Source organism: Azolla caroliniana, unplaced genomic scaffold, assembly GCF_043228905.1.
Source record: "Azolla caroliniana isolate FFs.n. ecotype wild unplaced genomic scaffold, voAzoCaro1.0.p SCAF_133, whole genome shotgun sequence".
Taxonomy (NCBI): Eukaryota; Viridiplantae; Streptophyta; class Polypodiopsida; order Salviniales; family Salviniaceae; genus Azolla; species Azolla caroliniana.
The window spans coordinates 40369-58170 of NW_028230568.1; the positions used below are offsets into that span (position 1 = coordinate 40369).

At 42.2% G+C, this 17802-nt stretch overlaps 2 protein-coding genes across 2 annotated transcripts; one reads left to right on the forward strand and one right to left on the reverse strand.

Moving 5' to 3' along the window:
- Nucleotides 1-8910: 8910 nt before the first annotated feature.
- LOC147849070 (pentatricopeptide repeat-containing protein At4g18520, chloroplastic-like) lies at nt 8911-9558 on the reverse strand. The gene has a single exon (XM_087337809.1). The coding sequence runs from the start codon at nt 9556-9558 to the stop codon at nt 8911-8913; it is 648 nt and encodes a 215-aa protein (XP_087193935.1).
- Nucleotides 9559-14104: 4546 nt separating this feature from the next.
- Nucleotides 14105-17329, forward strand: LOC147849071 (uncharacterized). Its single transcript, XM_087337817.1, has 3 exons — nt 14105-14371; nt 15590-16069; nt 16942-17329. Exons 1-3 carry the CDS (start codon nt 14115-14117, stop codon nt 17015-17017), a joined length of 813 nt encoding a protein of 270 aa, XP_087193943.1. The 5' UTR covers nt 14105-14114; the 3' UTR covers nt 17018-17329.
- The last annotated feature ends 473 nt before the right edge of the window (nt 17330-17802 follow it).

A 17802-nucleotide genomic window follows, 5' to 3' on the forward strand; every position in this document is an offset into this window, starting at 1 on the left:
GCCTCCGTCCGCTCCAATCTTCCTTCTCGTTTCCGTTGCCCGCCTTGCCGCCGTCACCTCCCGTCGCACTAAGCCTCATGCCGGCACTCGGGCCGGCCATTGGAGCCTCTAGGATTGGTGTGGGTAAGGACCCGGCACCGCCGCTTGTTGTCTCCGTAGCCGCTTTCGTTCGGACGTCGTTGTCCGCGGCTCCCCCATCTCCGATTCCGTAAGCCTCTAGTATGCTTGCCACCACCTCTTCTTCGCCGTTCTCCGCATCATTTTGTTTGCCCGCCTTGCCGCCGCCACCGCCCGTCGTTCTAGGTCTCGTGCCGGCACTCGGACCGACCGCCGAAGCCTCTAGGGCCGGTGTGTGGAAGGTCGCGGCACCACCGCTCGCCTCCTCTCCGCTCGATGTTTTGGGCCGCCGTGCCCCGAATCTTCCGCCCACTTTCGAAGTGGCGCTCTCCGCTTTGTAGTCACCGGCCTCATCCTTGGCCGTCCATTCGCCGCAAGACGAGAGGGTTGCTCGCTCCGCACCCTCTCCCATGTCGTCGTCGTTTCGGTTGCCCGCCTTGCCGCCGCCACCGTCCGTCACTCTAGGCCTCTCGCCGGCTCTCGGGCCGGGTGCCGGAGTCTCTAGGACCGGTGTGTGGAAGGTCGCGACACCACCACTCCTCTCGTCCGTAGCCACCTCCATTCGGACATCGTCGTCCGTGGCTACCCCGTCTTCGGTTTCGCAAGCATCGAGTATGCTTGCCGCCGCCTCTTCTTCGCCGGACTCGTCCTTATCTCGGTTGTCCGCCTTGCCGCCGCCACCGTCCGTAGCTCTAGGTCTCGTGCCGGCACTCGGGCCGACCGCCGAAGCCTCTAAGGCCGGTGTGTGGAAGGTCGCGACACCGACGCTCGTCTCCTTTTCCTCCTCCATTTCGCAAGCCTCGAGTATGCTCGCGAAATCCTCGTAGAACGTTTCGGGCAACCGCGTCCCGAAACTTCCGCCCACTCTCGAAGTGGCGTCCATCGCTCCGTAGATATCGGCCTCGTCCATGGCCGTTCTTTTTCCCCGAGATGAGACGGTCGCTTGCCCCGCACCTTCTCTCGTGTCGACACCGTGGTCGCCCGCCTTGCCACCGCCACCGCCTTTCACCATAGGTCTTACGCGGGCACTCGGGCCGGCCGCCGTGATCTCTAGGAATGACGCGTGTAAGGTCGCGTGACCGCCGCTCGTCGATGTAATGTCCGTAGCCACCTCCGCTCGAACGTCGTTGTCCGTGGCTACCCCGCCTCCGTATATGCAAGCATCGGTTATGCTTGCCGCCGCCTCTTCCGCGGTCTCCTTACCGTTGTCTCGGTTGCCCGCCTTGCCGCCGCCACCGTTCTTTTCCCTCGGTCTCACGCGGGCGCTCGGGCCGGCCGCCGGGGTCTCTTGAACCGGTGCGTGGAAGGTTGCGGTACCGCCGCTTGTCTCCTCCGTACTCGATGATTCGGGCCACCATGTCCCGAATCCGCCATGTCCACTCGAATCGGCGATCGCCGCCTCACCGTCCCCGACCTCGTCCTCGGTCGTTCTTTTCCCCCATGTCGAGAGGGCGGCTCGCTCCGCACCCTCTCCCGTGGTACCGATGTACCATTCTCTTTCGGCCTCCGCATAGGCCCCGTCCTCCACGTGTGAGGAAGCTCCTTCCTCCGCGTCCTCCGATCCGCTCGGGCCCGACCCCGCAATAAGCCATTCTTCGGCTTCGATTTTCGCCATTACGAGCCCGCACGCCTCCCGTATTAGCGCTTGTAGGTCGGGCCCCTCCAAACCGGTTCGCGATGAGCTCTCGTCCGGCGGCATGGCGTAGTCGGTCGTCGCTCTCTCTTCTCCCCCGCTCGCGGGCCGTGTTGTGGCCGACCGCCTCGCCTCATGTTGCCGACACACCCATTCCACTTCGGGCCACTCCTCGGTGAGACCATGCGCTCCATAATCGTCTTGAAGCTCGAACATGATGTCCATCCTCTCCTCATGATGGACCGTCTTCAAAAATAGGAGGACTTTGTCCGCCCCCACCGATCTTCGTTCCCACTCCGAGAGTTGAGAGAAACGACGCTCGAACTCTCGGAATGCCTCCATTGCGCTCCGATGGCGCCTCGCCGACACCACCCACCGATCGAACTCTCGCCGACCTCTTACCTCCGATTCCGCGCACCCGTATGCCTCCATTAGAGCCCCTTCAAAGGACTCCCACGATTCGTGAGCTTCTTGGAGCTCCTTGACCTCCTCGTACTTTGATGCGGCCGCCGCTCGACGAAAGAACTCTAGCCTCGTCGCTTCGTCCACGCCCATCCCCGTCATTTCCGCATCGTAGGCTCTCAAAAATTCTGGGACCTCCTTCCCATCGAACCGGCCGACTAGACGGACCACCCTTTCGACCGCTTGTTGAGCCGCCTCTCGCCTCGCCCTCTTCCGTCCGGCGTCCATCAAGATCTTTGTCATCATCTCCTCGAAGTCGAAGCCTTCTTCCATCTCTTTCTCCCTTGCCGCCCTTCACGTCGGGTTCACCAAAGATGTCGCGTTGTTACGCGCGTGCGTGGAGAAGGGCGGAACCACGGGGGTCTTGGACTAAGGAGAAGGGGAGAAGGAATAGGACTTCGGAATGGAGCTTAGCACAAGAAGAGAAAGAATGAACAAGAGGAAGATGGAGGCCAAATGCTCAACAAGATATATTAGAACCGAAAACCGATTACAAAATGGCGGCCGCGTAGGCCGCACCGAACGACTATGATAAACCCGAAACCCTAATCCGACGAAGAAGGAAAGAAACCCTAACTAAGGAACCCTAAACGAAATGGTATACCTCACTCACACTCAAAAATAAGGCAACCCCCACAATGGTGCTCTTCCTCTCCCTTTATAGCACAAGGAGGGAAGACCGTTACATAAAGGTGCTACAAAATATCCCCTTTCAATCAATGGGGATATTTCCCTTGATTTTAGGGGAGGTGGGAAGGATGGGTCTTAACTCCCACCTCTACACGAACTACTATGTACCTATCTCTCTCTCTCACGTGGATGTGCGCGCAAAAGCACATCACCTTTACACTTTACAAATCCTAAGGTGCATTTCTAGCACCACACTTATCACTATCGACAAATAGAAATACAACATCTTGATGTGCAACGTTGCACATCGTGGGTTTGCTTACTTCGCTCGGTTTTCCGCCTATGGACGAAAATCTTCACGACAACGGTCAATTAGATCGTCAGCCCGGGGCAATGGGTACGAATTCTTGATCGTCACTTTATTCAAGCGTCGGTAATTAATACACATACGCCATGTGCCCTCTTTCTTTTTAACCAAGAGAACCGGTGCACCCCATGGAGATTTACTATAACGTATATAACCCATTCGTAAATAGTCCTTAAGTTGCTTAGCTACCTCATCCTCTTCAGATCGACTTAGGCGATACGGAGGTATACTAATGGGTGCAATGCCAGGTACAATATCTATACGATGGTCTATATTACGTTTAGGAGGTAAACCATCGGGTAGTTCACTCGGAAAAACATCACGAAAATCGTTTACGATTTCATCAAGTTGTTTTTGTTCAAAATATGTTAATTGACCCGAGACATTATCGATATTGTAAACGTGAATGTCCGGATCAAGTACACAATAAAATAACGTAGAACAAGACAACTCGGATATTGATGGACACGAGGAAACAATCGAGAGGGATTGTTTTGTTACACATTGAATAAAATGCGTACAATCGTTGAGTACAAAAGAAATGGAATGGCGAACCCAATCAATAAATAAAGAAGAGCTTTTATTATAAAACCAGGGATAACCCAGTATTACATCGGTGGTACTAAGATTCATTACATGGAAGTCTACTTCCTCTATATATGTATCAATAGAAATTCCTAAAGAATGAATCGCCCCGTTGATGTGTTGTACTCTTCCATCAGCCAAGTGCACCGTGTAGGTGTGATCACTTACGGTGGGTTGGATTCCCCATATCTGTACCAAACGATCATTCACAAAATTGTGTGAGCTTCCCGAATCAAATAAAAATTGTACGGGAGATCCATTGATATACCCGTTTGCACGTAGTAAATCATTGGGACCCAATACATAATGAGGGAAAGAACATTGACAATTACTCAAATGATGTGTATAGACCTGAAGGACATTAGGAATCTGACCTTTATGGTCTGTAGCTTTAGGTTTGGCGTCGTGCTCTTTTCGTTGGAGCTTACGACATTGCTCTTTTGTATGACCCTTCTTTTTGCAGAATACGCAAAAAGGATGTTGTCGCTTATAATTGTGATCCATGAATTCGTTGGGTGTCTTGCGTTTCCCAACGAATTGCGACTGCTTAGTCCCGGGCGCTTCGTTGGGTTTGTTATGGTCCTTCTTCGAAGTGCGTTGATAGCGAAGAACTATCTCAACGGCCTCTTCGAAGGATTTTGGATCCTTATCGTGCACTATCCAGTGATAGTCCGAATTGGGGATGCCATTGACAAAACAAGCTATTAACCAATTGTCCCCTTCTAGACCCGATTTTTGGATTTGGGTTCTAGCATGGTGGACATAGTCTTCTAGCGAGGAAAATTTCCTGCTAGAGAGGTTCATTAAAGCTTGTGCTGCCTCGGTTCGAGAGGGAGGTTGTAGAAATTGACCCTTGAAAACTGTGACAAAGTCTGTCCAGGTCTCGGGCAATCTCCCCAAAGTTCGGAGCCCACGCCACCAAGCGGCGGCCTTACCCCCTAGTTCTCGGCCGACATATGCAATCTTCGTACTATCTGGCGTGGGATAGAGCTCAAAATGAGACTCCCATCGGCCCAGCCACGTGCAGATTGCTTCTTCGGTTCTTTCCTTTTTATCTCCCGTAAATGGCTTTACGACAAATGATGGTTCACCCTGACGCTCATCAGGTCTATTAATCTCATTTTGGAGACTAATGACTCGTGCCTCGAGAGCACTTTGAGATTGCCGAAATTCGGTCAACTGCTGCGCGGTTGAACTAAGGAAATGTTGTACTTGTAAAATATACGCCTCAATGGACATTGTCCCAGGAGGATTTCCTTGAGGTCTTTCCGCTTGAGCGGAGGGCATCGGGTCGTTATTCTGAGCCATTGAATGATTATTTCTGGCAAAGAAATAAGATAAGCTCAGACAAATAGTCATAACATCTTGTCGTGGTGTAAACATATCATGGGCAAACATTAATCGATATCATGATCTCACGTCAATACCCCTCTAGACGTATGAGATGAGGTTCAAGATCAGGTTACTATGGTAACACAGAGGTGTTTTAAAAACCATGGGGGTGACAAATGAATGCCTTTCCCTGATCTCTATATCGATTTTTTTCATGGCGGCTCCCCGAGGCTCAACCATGTATGTTCGCGTCATGAATAGTTTATACACGAAAAAAATGTTAACAATAACTATGTTTCTGTGCCCACATATGTGGTTTCGGCTCTTTAAGTCCTATTACGAGGACCCCGAAGTGCACTTAGACCTAAAGTCTAAACATGTATTATAGTCATATGTATCAACGATGTTGTATGGTGTTGGTCATATTTGAACTCGAGACCTCGAGGACAAATACATTAAACACTTGAGCCAACCAAGTAGATTGCGCGTCTTGAATGTTTAATGTTTGAGGCGTATTCGAGATATGTGAGGCATTTGCCCCTATATGTTTTTTTTAAAAAGAAACATATAGGTCAAGTGGCCTTATTTCTCCCTCATTTATTACCCACTATGGTTGTACGCTACCTACCCTCAAGCCTCGTAAGTACAATGGCATATGCCAAAGTGTAACCTAATGGTCAAGCCGAATGAGCCCTTGTGTCTTCGTAGGCTCATGTGGCCCATCACATGGTCACGTCATTACGAATGGCGCTCGTAAGAACGAGCTCATGGTGGCATCGTATCCATGTAACGAGGGGAGATGTTGGATACGTGTGTCATTAGAGCGACCCTACTTGATGTGGATCAAGCCCGACGTATTCAACATCATTTTGGCTATACGAGGTTCGTTACGTAACGAAAGATCAAAGTGACCAACGGGAATTTCAACAATAAAAATTGTTGATAAAAGGGATGGTGACAATGCCATTCTCACAAAAATGTGAGGACGGCCACCAAAATCCTCTCCCCAATTAGGAAAACATTTGATATGAATCACGTAATCTAAAATATACACATATGTCAATATATCACATATATACGATCAGAGACGTATATAAGTGACCACATATGCGTATACTAAATGAATCGTTTTTTTTATATAGCCAACAATGATGTATTCGGGATACGTAATCGAGGCATATACCTCTACGCACACGAAACATCCGAAAATAAGGTTAAGCGTAATTCGCAATTGAGGTATTGACCTCTTACGCATAGTAAATCCAACGCATATCATTTCGAACGAATCGAGGTATTGACCTCGTACGCGAACGTAACATATGTTCGTGAACGTAATACGCAATTGAGGTAGTAACCTCGTACGCATACGACACTCATCACATATGATTTATATGTCAAACGAGGTATTGACCTCGTGGACATATGTAAACGTTTAAGATAACCAATTAAATACCACGTCAACATCATTGAATATATGAAAAAAAAACTACATATTAAGTATACACATGTATAGAAGGGAGAAGAAAAATTAGATAAAAAATTAAGGAAAATTTACCGAAGTTCTTTCGCTAATCCTTGTCTGCATGAAGGCGACCGCACAACGATCAATCGCCATCCCACGCGAAGACAAAAAGAAAACCAAAAGAAACGTTAGTACATAGGCTCTGATACCAAATATTAGAGATTAGGTACTAAAGTAAGCATAAAATAAGGATATATCAATGATAGATCTAGAAAGAATAGAGAGAAAAGAGAGAAAGAAGGGTGCCGATCCACCCGACCACCCCCGAGCGAAGGGATCGAGACGGACTCGAGCCTCGATCGGCGTCCCATACCACCGCCTTGGCGTCGAGTCGTACCTGGACGATAGCGCGCTTGCTACAAGAGTCGTTCCACTCACGGACAGAGTCTCGACGTAGTCAATGCATGCCCAAATGAGGGTAGCTAGGCCTCTTATTTATAGTAATTCTCAAGGCCCCCAGCCATGTTCACACTTGGCCTCATGGGTTGTCTCAATCCCGAGGATTAAAAGTAATCCTCCCCTTCTTTAGACTCTTTGTTTAACCCTCACACTTATCCACGTGTATAGAATACTACGACAATTCTCACCACGGGATATTATATGGTCATGCCCGTAACACTAACCATAAATTTCTCCATCCATTCATGAGGAGAAGGGACCTAAAAACGTTTTTCGATTCATGGATATTTGCAGCCTCCATGCCAATGAGAGATGGCTGAAATAATACTTTGGACATCGGAATCGCTCCATTCCACAATATAACATTTCAGCTTGACAACTTTCCGAGTAGTTTTTGTGCTTTCAAAGGAGCACCACATTTAACATACATGCTGATCAAAACAGTTGCTACATATGAGCTTTTTCCAGCAACCCTTTTTCTCACAATATATGCATGTACTCTAGAACCCTCACAAAGATCCTTCCACCAAGCACAAGCTTTGAGAAATGACACAACATTGAAATGTTCTTTTGACATTCTCTTCTTTTCTCTTAAATTTCCCCTGTTTTAAATTCAGTCACTGTGCTTAGCTTCACTAAGTTAAAATTTCATCAGCTTGATGATAGTTTCTCTAAAAGATGTGGGATTAGAGATGAATCCATTATAGATGTCATTAAAATCAATCGGCCCTCGAAGTCGATCGTTTAACAATTTGCTCTATTACAATGAGAAGGTTTGTATTCCAAACTCTCTAAGGTCAAAACAAATATTTTTTCATATCATTATATATCCTCATATGAGGACCTTGGACCTTGGAATACATGGAATATTCATTTGGATCTCTAGTGGGTATTTTTTCCCATAAAAAATATGCCCCATTGGTATTAAAATAGTCCACTATTACAATGAATATTGCATGTGAATGTGGTTGCATCAAGTTTTAGACATGATTTCAACATACATTTGAAACATTGGACAACCATATATCCATCGTGGTTTATTCCAAACCCTTTTATCATTGCATTCCAATATGCAATGTCCCTTGCAGATAGAGCATTGAAAATGTATTTTGTACTTCTTTGATGCTGCCACATTTGCCATAATCAAAGGCAAGCTTTATATTTCACAATCTTTGACAAGAACCTAATAGTGCTACCCACGTTGGGAGATAGTCTAAAGTTAGAATATTCTCTATCAGTGCTATTGAATGCTCAAACAATCCAATCCGACCAAAAAGATCAACCATGGATTTGTAATGCTCTGAAGTAGGGATAATGTTGTAGCATTTGCTCATCGACTCAATGTATAATTGGCCCATGCATGCATTAAGGACTACACTAAAAGTGACCGCATTTGGTTCTATACCTTCTCCTCTCATTTTGTTGAATAACTCAATAGCCATCACCATAGCCTAGATGCCCATATCGAGCTATGAAGGTAGTCCAAGATACCACATTTTGGCACTGAATCTCATTAAATTCAATTTGAGCTTTTTCAATTATGCCGCATTTTGCATCAGACATATCCGCCAATGCATTGCCCAATCAAGATATCTTCTTGCAATTGCCCATTTATTATCTTGGAATGTATTTCTTTGCCCCTATTAATTTGCTCCAAAGCTACCAGATGCTTTCAACATACAAACATGAGCAACTACATTCGGCATAACAATCTCACAGTGCATTCTTTCAAAGCATTGAAGCGCCTCTTCTCCATGCCCTCAATGTGCATATCCTGAAACAAGTGTTGTCCAAGAGAGTCACAATATTTTGAACCAAAAGCTCATCAAACACTTACTGTGCTTTTGTGAGCATATATTACATTTACTGTACATATCCACCATGAATGCATTGCAAACTTGAGTATTTTGTTCCCTCATCCTTAAATCCTCTATTGATAAATTCATGTATTTCGATACCCTTGTCCAATGCTCTTGTGCTGCTACAGGCTTTCAAGATACAAATGATAGTGACCTCATTGGGCCATTGGCCCTCATGTTGCATTTGTTTCAAGCAACTGACGGAATGCTTCTTCAACAAGTTACTCTTGGGCATAGCCAGAAATGAGTGTAGTGTCTCCAAGCTTAACTTCTTCAAGCACCTTTCTTGCTCTAAAAAGTGCACCACATTTGACAAACATATGAACAATTCATTCTGAAGTAGAATCTCTAAATTATCAAACAACTCTTCTTTATGAAGCCGAGCATGTATCATTTGGCCCTTCTTGACCTCCCCTAGATTACCACAACTCTTTAAGATGCAAAAATAAGTGACCATATTTAGCAAAATGCTCTCGCGTTGCAATGATCCAAAATGATTCAATGTTTCTTCATCTTGCCCATATTGAATATTTCCTGTGATAATTGTTTTCCAAAAAGTCACATCTCTAACTAGAAATCCACTAAAAATCTCTCTTGCATGAGTGAGTCCACCACATTTGGCATACATATCCACCAATGCATTGCCTACCATAATATTATTCTTTACCAATGGCTGGCTTAGAATCTTGGTGTGTACTTCCTTCCCTATGTTGATGCTCACACATGGTTTTAAGACAAAAACAAAGTAGTTGCATCCGGAGACAAGCCCTCACAACTCATCGATATGACCATTTCAATGCTTCTTCGGCATGCTCATGTTTAACAAAATTTGCAATCAAAAAATTCCAAGCTATTCCATCTTGATCTTGAAGGTTATCAAAGACTTCTTGTGGTTTCGCAAGTGCCCCACATTTACCATACATATCCACCAATTCAGTTCCAGTCAATCTACTCTTATCCAGAAACAAAAGGCTCTCTTTAATAATCTCACTGTTTACATTTTGACCCTTATCAAGGCTTCAAATTATACCACAAGCTTTCAAGATAGAGAGAAACGAGACCACATCAGGTCACAGGCAACACTCCCTCTCTCTACATTTGTTCAAAGAAATCAAGTGCTTTCTAGCCATCTCCATGTTTGGCATACCCACATTTTATGTACATATCCACCAATGTCGTGATACTTGTGCTTCAACTAGCAAGCCACATTTCCCACACATAACAACTAATGAATTTGCAATGAAGACATCTTTATCAAGAGCATACAAAACAATACGTGAATGTATTTCTTGATTATTTTCTATGTTGCTACATGGTTTCAAGCTACAAACAAGTGAAATTTCAAACTAATTAATATAAAACTATCCGTTTTCCTGCCAAAACTACTCCTCTACGTTTTCTTTCCTTGACAACTCATAATTGTCATCTAGTTGTCATCATATCTTTACCAAAGTATTTATGTGAACGGATTGACATCACTTTTTCCAATGGAGGGGTCTCACCTGTAACCAAGGATACTGTCGAAAATGAGAAATCATTATTATTTTGAGGAATCATCGTCTCCTTAACCAAGAGAGACTTATGTTTCGATGTATCCTCCTCATAAATTATTAAAGATAACTACTTTTCACAATCCATGACAACACCTGAACAATCAATCTGTCGCCCCTTGTCCCTAGTCACCGGGTGTGGCAAGGATTGAAGGATCTGCTTACCTTTGTCCCTCAATTGATTACCTTTGTTCGGCACACTAGACGAAACCTCTAACTTATGATGTCTTGCAAGGGACACCTGAGAAGGAATTTCTTTCACCGTAGAAGTTGTTTTAGGGGCATCCAATAAAAATATAGAATTGACTGGAGAGTTTAAATGTTTAAATGTATGCTTCACTACGACTGGAGTCCAATCGGATTTCCCAACCCTAGAAGTCAATTTATAGGCCTCATATGATCGATAACGCTTCTGAGGACAATCCTTCCCTAAAAGCCCAAAATGTCTACATATGAAACATTGATCCGGAAGCCCCTGACACATAATCCTCTAGGACAACATCTCCTTATTTTCTTGCAGATTTGGCAACAAAACTGAAGATGATTTAAGACGTTATTCCTGGGTGCCAAAATCCTCACAACTGGTGCTCCTCGTATACGATCATCCTCCTACGAAGCCTCGTCTTTAATAGCTATTATTGTACCTAAAAGAAGCCTTTTTGGGGTAACACTTGGCGTCATTCTTTCTTCAATCTTGAGAAAAAGGCTATAAAGATCATCTAGGTTTCTTTGTGCTATAGGATATCGTCTGCAACCATATTGTGAGTCCACTTGTAGAAAGATATCCAAGCACCTTGCAACGATGTATTCTTGATCTTCAACAAATGATCAACAGGCGAAGGATTGGTAAACTCCAAATGGTAACTGTTGATGGGTGGGGGGTGGAGCCAAGATCGGCTCCACCCCCCTCCCAAGGGGGTTCGAATGTGAGGGGAAAGAGGGAGAGAGACATTGAGAGAGAGTGAGAGATAGGGAATCGAGACAGACACAGTTGAGGGGTAACTTCAATATATTTCTCCTTCCTTCTTTCATGCCCCATGGGTTGGGTTTAAATAGTACAAGATTTAATCAAGACATTACAAAAAGCTGAATGGGGGTAGTTACACCTACTTACCCCACCTCACACTCACACATTAACATTTTATATTGCACCTTACAGATTACACACGTTATACATTACACCATTAACCCGCTCGTACACCTATACGGGTAATAGTAACATCCTTTGCCCATGAATTGGATGTCCACAATAGTGTTGATTTCTTCTGGGAAGGTCGCGTACAACATACGACACAACTCAGGCCTATTCAGTCTCGATCCTTCCATATGCACCATCAGATAGACCACCTCCAACCACTTCTCTACCGGGTTTTTTTGGCCTAGATTACGTCATGATTGCAATTTTATGTAGTCAAATGTTTGTAATGTCAAGTAAATCAGACAAAGTAGATTCATGGTACATGTCTTTTAGATCCATTCAATATGCGTACTAAAGAATTGGAAAGCATATCCATGGATTTTATAAGCTTGACTCTATATGGGTTGCAATTAATAAACTAATAAATCGAGCCAAACTTACACCAACTAAAATGGCAATAACATCTCATGAATTTTCTTCTAAATTCTTTGACAAGTTGTTCTTATTTTTTGGGTTACCAATGTTTGTAGTTAGTGATAGAGATTCTAAGTTTATTGGTGAATTTTGACTCAAATCTTTAAAAAGTTGGAAACTACTTTGAACATGGTTTCCTCCTCACATTGACAAATTGAATGACTCCATCAAAATCATAGTACGTAATATACTCGAATGCATTGGCATACATTCCTTTTCATACGAATGCATATGTTATCAAAACATTCTTATGTTTTTTTTTTCTACACTTTTTACCTGAACTTTCTTACCTTAAATAAAAACCTTATAATAGATAATGAAAAAAAGAAAGTATGGTATTTACCATACTTTGAGGGTGTTTACCATACTCGAATGCGAATGCACGCATGGTACGTAGGGTTCATACTATGATCAAAATATTAAGGATATATTTTGAACCTATGTGCCAAAGAAACCATCAAAATGGGAACAATATGTCCATCTCCCCTTATTGGAGTTTGCGTATATCAACTCTAAACATTCTTTAACAAAACGTGGTCCTTTTTTTGTCAATGTATGGCATTTGTCCACAAATCCCTTCAATGTTTATTTCCATCAAAATGAATTAAAGAGTATACAATATTGTTATTTTTATGCATGAAATGTTGCATAGTGCATGAGATAATGTTAATGCAACTAAAATGTCAACCATAATAGGCATCCTTGTATTTTTACCTCTAGTAAAAAAGTGTTTTTGCATATATGTACAACCAAATTCAAAAGCTTTATTTATGGGTAAGTGTGCTAATTAGGCCCATGTTACTGTGGACATTTCACAATACTAAAGCGCATTAGTTTATTTACATATTATCTCAATCTTGCCAATGGTGTCAATGTTCTTTGTGTTTATGATGCTAGTTGCCTTGAAGAGCGTTGTTGTCACAAAATGTAGTAACCATTACAATTTCTAACGATTCAAGAGGATTTATCTTCTAAGCCAAAAAAATGCTGATGTTTGAACTAAAAATTTGAGAATTAAACATATCTAAATGTCAATTTTAAATGGTTACATCAATTTATGCATGGCTCCACTTGGGAGCAAGTGCAATATAACATCCTTAAATTTGATTTATTATTGCAAGAGTGCAATATGTTCATAATAAGGAGAATGTTATACATGGCTCCACTTGGGAGCAAGTGCAATATAACATCCATAATTTTGATTTATTACTGCAAGAGTGCAATATGTTCGTAATAAGGAGAATGTTATATGGACAACCTTAAGAACAATTTCTAAAGGCTAATTTCAATGGTTGGTATAATATTGCCCATTAATTACATGAAGGAATTGAGTAAGCGATGATCAACTACAAATGTTGTAACTACTTGAGGGTTAACCACACTTAGACTCACATAGTATGATGATTGACATTTTTCTTACACACACTTAGACTCACATAGTATGCTGATTGACATTTTTCTTACACAACTACACCAAAAAAACCTAACTCTACCCTATGTAAAGTCGCTAGAGTTCGATTAACCTCCAAGTTCGAGGTAACGACATATATACTAGGTATTGGCCATAATTTGAAGGAACATTCAATGATCTTTGTGAGACGTGGACTATGTGCAATGTACCAAAACTGCTATGGTAGAATTTTCATTATTTGTATAAACTACAAATTGACTCATCCACACAAATGTAGTTAACCACTCAAAAATGTTGGAGAAAGCAACGGTGGTGAGGAATCGAAGCCCTTAGGGAACTCGATAATGAATCACACTTTCAATCAACTACTTAGAAGTTTTGAGCACATGACAATAAGCAAATGGGTAAATAATCATTAATTAAACATCATTAAGAGAGACAAGGTGGTAGTGCATATAACAATGATAATCTATCACAAAATTAGACGATGTCGAGGCGACGGAAGGTTGCGGGGTGGGCTAAAGTGAAATGGGCAGCCCAACAATAGGAGAAGCAAGGCAAGAGAGGGGCAAGGGTATTAATGCAATTTCGGAAACTGCAGGGGTATGTTTGTAAATACACAAAATATATGAGATATGTCTAGAAACAGAGCAGAGAGAGACAGAGTTGGTCTTGGAGCGATGGAATGGAGATGGGCGATCGTGGCCATGGCGATTTGTGCTCTTCCTCTTGCCTCTCCCACCTTCGCAGCAGACACCCCTCAATACACTGTTATTCACACTGAAGAATCGGCATCCTTCGAGATTCGTCTCTACAGATCCTCCGCGTGGATGACTGCTCCCATCCTGCACCAGGCTTCTTTCCAACACGCTACTTACATGGGAGCTCACAAGTGTGCTGATTTCTTTCATAACCCACGTATATATGTGGATTCGCGTAATTATACATACATACGTACATATACGCATATACGCATATATACATACATACATACATACACATATACACATATACATATGTACTTGCATAAACGTGCACATCCGCATATAAATACATACATACTTGCATAAACGTGCACATCCACATATAAATACATACATACTTGCATAAACGTGCACATCCCCATATAAATACATACATACATACATACATATGTGCATATGCACACATGTGAACCTATGCAAAAGATATGGTAAAGAGCTTATGGTTCTGCAGTTAAAAATAAATAAGAAGCAATAGAACTTTCCAAGTTGATGACAATGTAACCATAACTGTCGATGGTGAGTTTTGTATGGAAAAGTTCAAAATAGATGAGAAGAATCTTATAAGCTTGCTCCCACCTCCAACAAGTAGGCAACATAATTTTGTTTCATTGTTACAACACACCAATGGGCAAGATCCTAAGTAGATATCCTTAAAGAAATAAGTGTTCCTTAAGAGGCAAAAAAAATCGTTTATGCCCCTTGATTTTTGCATATACCACACATTATTACAAAATGTTTTCAATCATGGCTCAATGATGGTTCGGGTTGCAATCCTATATACATTGTTTTGGCTGATACAGTTCTGTAGAGGATGACTAGATGCTGAAAACAGATGCCAATCGTCAGGTGCATGGGGGGTATAGTCTGAATTAAGATGTCAACTCTCATTCTACAGGGCCATATGACGCATACCGAGGCAAAATGTTTGTCTTGCATCTGATAAAGATAATATATTTCCATCATTTGTGACTATTCTGGTGTGGTTCTTTATCCCTTTGAGAGCGAAGTAGCTCTACAGGTCTTCTTTTGGCTAGCGGCTCTAGAAAAACAAAAATCTAATGGGAACGTGTAAGCTGAAATGTTTCATTCATATTTTCATAAACCAATCAAGTTTAGGGAGAAATGGGTCTCCCCATCTTTTTCTGCTATGTCCCAGAGTGTTACATTCTTAGAGATAAGTCTTTTGAAACATCCACTGGTGAGGTTCAAACTTACTTTCTTTCAATTTGATGACTTTGTTGCATCAGTGTAAACCATTGAACTCAAAGAGAGAGAGAGAGAGAGAGAGAGAGAGAGAGAGAGAGAGAGAGAGAGAGAGAGAGAGACTTTTTGCACATTCATTACAGGCTATTTCAATACATTCAAGGTGCGAATATGAATTTCTCCAGGATCCCTATGTCATTTCCAATCCTTACAGGCATTGTCCCCGATTCTGGTCCCTTTGGCTCCCCAAGTTTTATTGTCCGCTTCTTCTTGCCTACACAATATCAAGAGTCTCCTCCAGTACCACTTACAGAGCTTCAGCTACACGTAGAATATTGGGATAGTTTGTGTGTTGCTGTTAGGAGCTTCTCAGGTTTTGCTCTTGATGAAATCATTGCCAAGGAAGCCAATCTCCTTGAAACTGGCTTGAAAAAGTCGCCTTGGGCAAATGTCACTATGGGTAGCAGCCATAGTGGTAATCATGATGCATATACTATTTCACGATACAACATATCGCCGTTGAAACACGGGGCAAGGAAGAACGAAGTCTGGGTTACTTTGAGTGGACCCTTGATCACTGATCAATGTGGGACAATCAATGAAAGTGATCATATTTCTGCATTGTAAGCACTGTGAATGCCCTTCACTTGGGCATGCTGCATATTGTACATATCCTACTAGCAAAAGTCAATTTCGGTGAACATCAAATGTTACAATTTGTATTTATTATTGTATATGGTTAATTGGCCTCAATGCTTACACGGCATTTGTAAAAATATCCTCCATCTTTAATGATGAAGTTTGTATAGTTAAACATGCATCTAAAGTTCAAATTATGAGACATTATTTGTGCATGATGGATATGAAGTGACAATTATTCTTTGTATGAATAAGTTGGAAAGCGTATATGCACTTCTTACAAGTAAAATAGTTCATCTAAACCAAAGATGGAGCCTAATATAAATCCTTTATATTGACAACTGAGCTTAACTATGAATTAGGCTTTGGTAATTTGTTGATAATTTGTCTCCTAATTATTGTAAGTACACTATGGTTTATGCTATATAGTTCAGTCATTATACACTTCCTTGCTAGTCAACGAACATGGACTATTATGCATGTGTAAAGTTAGTATTTTTGTGTAGATATTTTGGGGTTTTCGATTGTGGCTGGAGGCTTTGGTATATATATCATCAAAGTCCATAATATATTCACCAATATAGTAGATCAAAAGTTTTGCTATATCCATTTCTATTCATATACGGTTCACCATTATAATTTAATACTCAATGTTGTGTATATTTTTGTGTTCGTCTTCATTGATGAATGTATTATGTGTGACTGTATGTTTGCATTTGTGCATTTTTTGCTTACTCATGATTGCAGAACGAAGTGCAGGATTTTCCTACGAAGAGCGTGTATTTGTTGAGTGAAGTTATGACGAGCATGTATTTGTCGAGTGTATTTATGCAGAATCTCTTTCTTTTCGTTTCAGGTGCAATCATTGGTTTCAAATTACTAATGCTGGCCAAAAGCACCTCCACAGCATATTTCAAGTTCTGAAGCATTGATGAAAAGTCAAACCAGTTTCAATCAGCACAACCTCCAGGTTATCGTGAATGGTTGCCAGAAACAGCAAAATCACATATCTTAAGTCATCAACCAACAAAAGGTAAGCTTAGCATTATCAATGGTGATTCTGACAGTTGAACAGCTTATTTTTGGAAGTGACACCAAAAGATACTATTGCCGATGATTATAAGGATGAAATGATTTTGAAATGCCTGATTCTTTTGGGATTCCATCACCTACATCAAATTCTGCCTGGTCCATGTCTACTACCAAGGTTGAGACACTTGTGCCACTTGATTCAAACAAAACCAATATCCATGCATCTGGATTTAGGTTCCGATGGTGGTGGCAACATCAAGATCAAAAGTCAATCCTCACTTATTGGACGAGAAGAAAGCACTAGGATTTGAGTATCAAGTCTTCTTGGTGTACCATAATAACAGGGCTCATGTATTGTATGGGAAAGCTTTGACCATTTATATAATTATGTACGGACATCCATCCACTCGCACAGATCATTACAATGTCTGTCCATTCATAAGTAATTTGGACGTAATGAAAGCGGTGATCTCTCCAGTTTCAAATAATTCAAATTCCATGAAAGGGATGTTCGTTTTGAGCACAATATGCAGATTTCCTTTCTAATGGCCATATAAAAAGAAAATTGTAGAGCAAATTTGGTAGCAGGGTTGATATCTCTGGCAGTAACCATTTAGTGCTGCGTACAGGTGCTAGAATAGTTAGTATGAAAAGTTAAAAAGTTAACGTCATGAGGCTTGCTTTT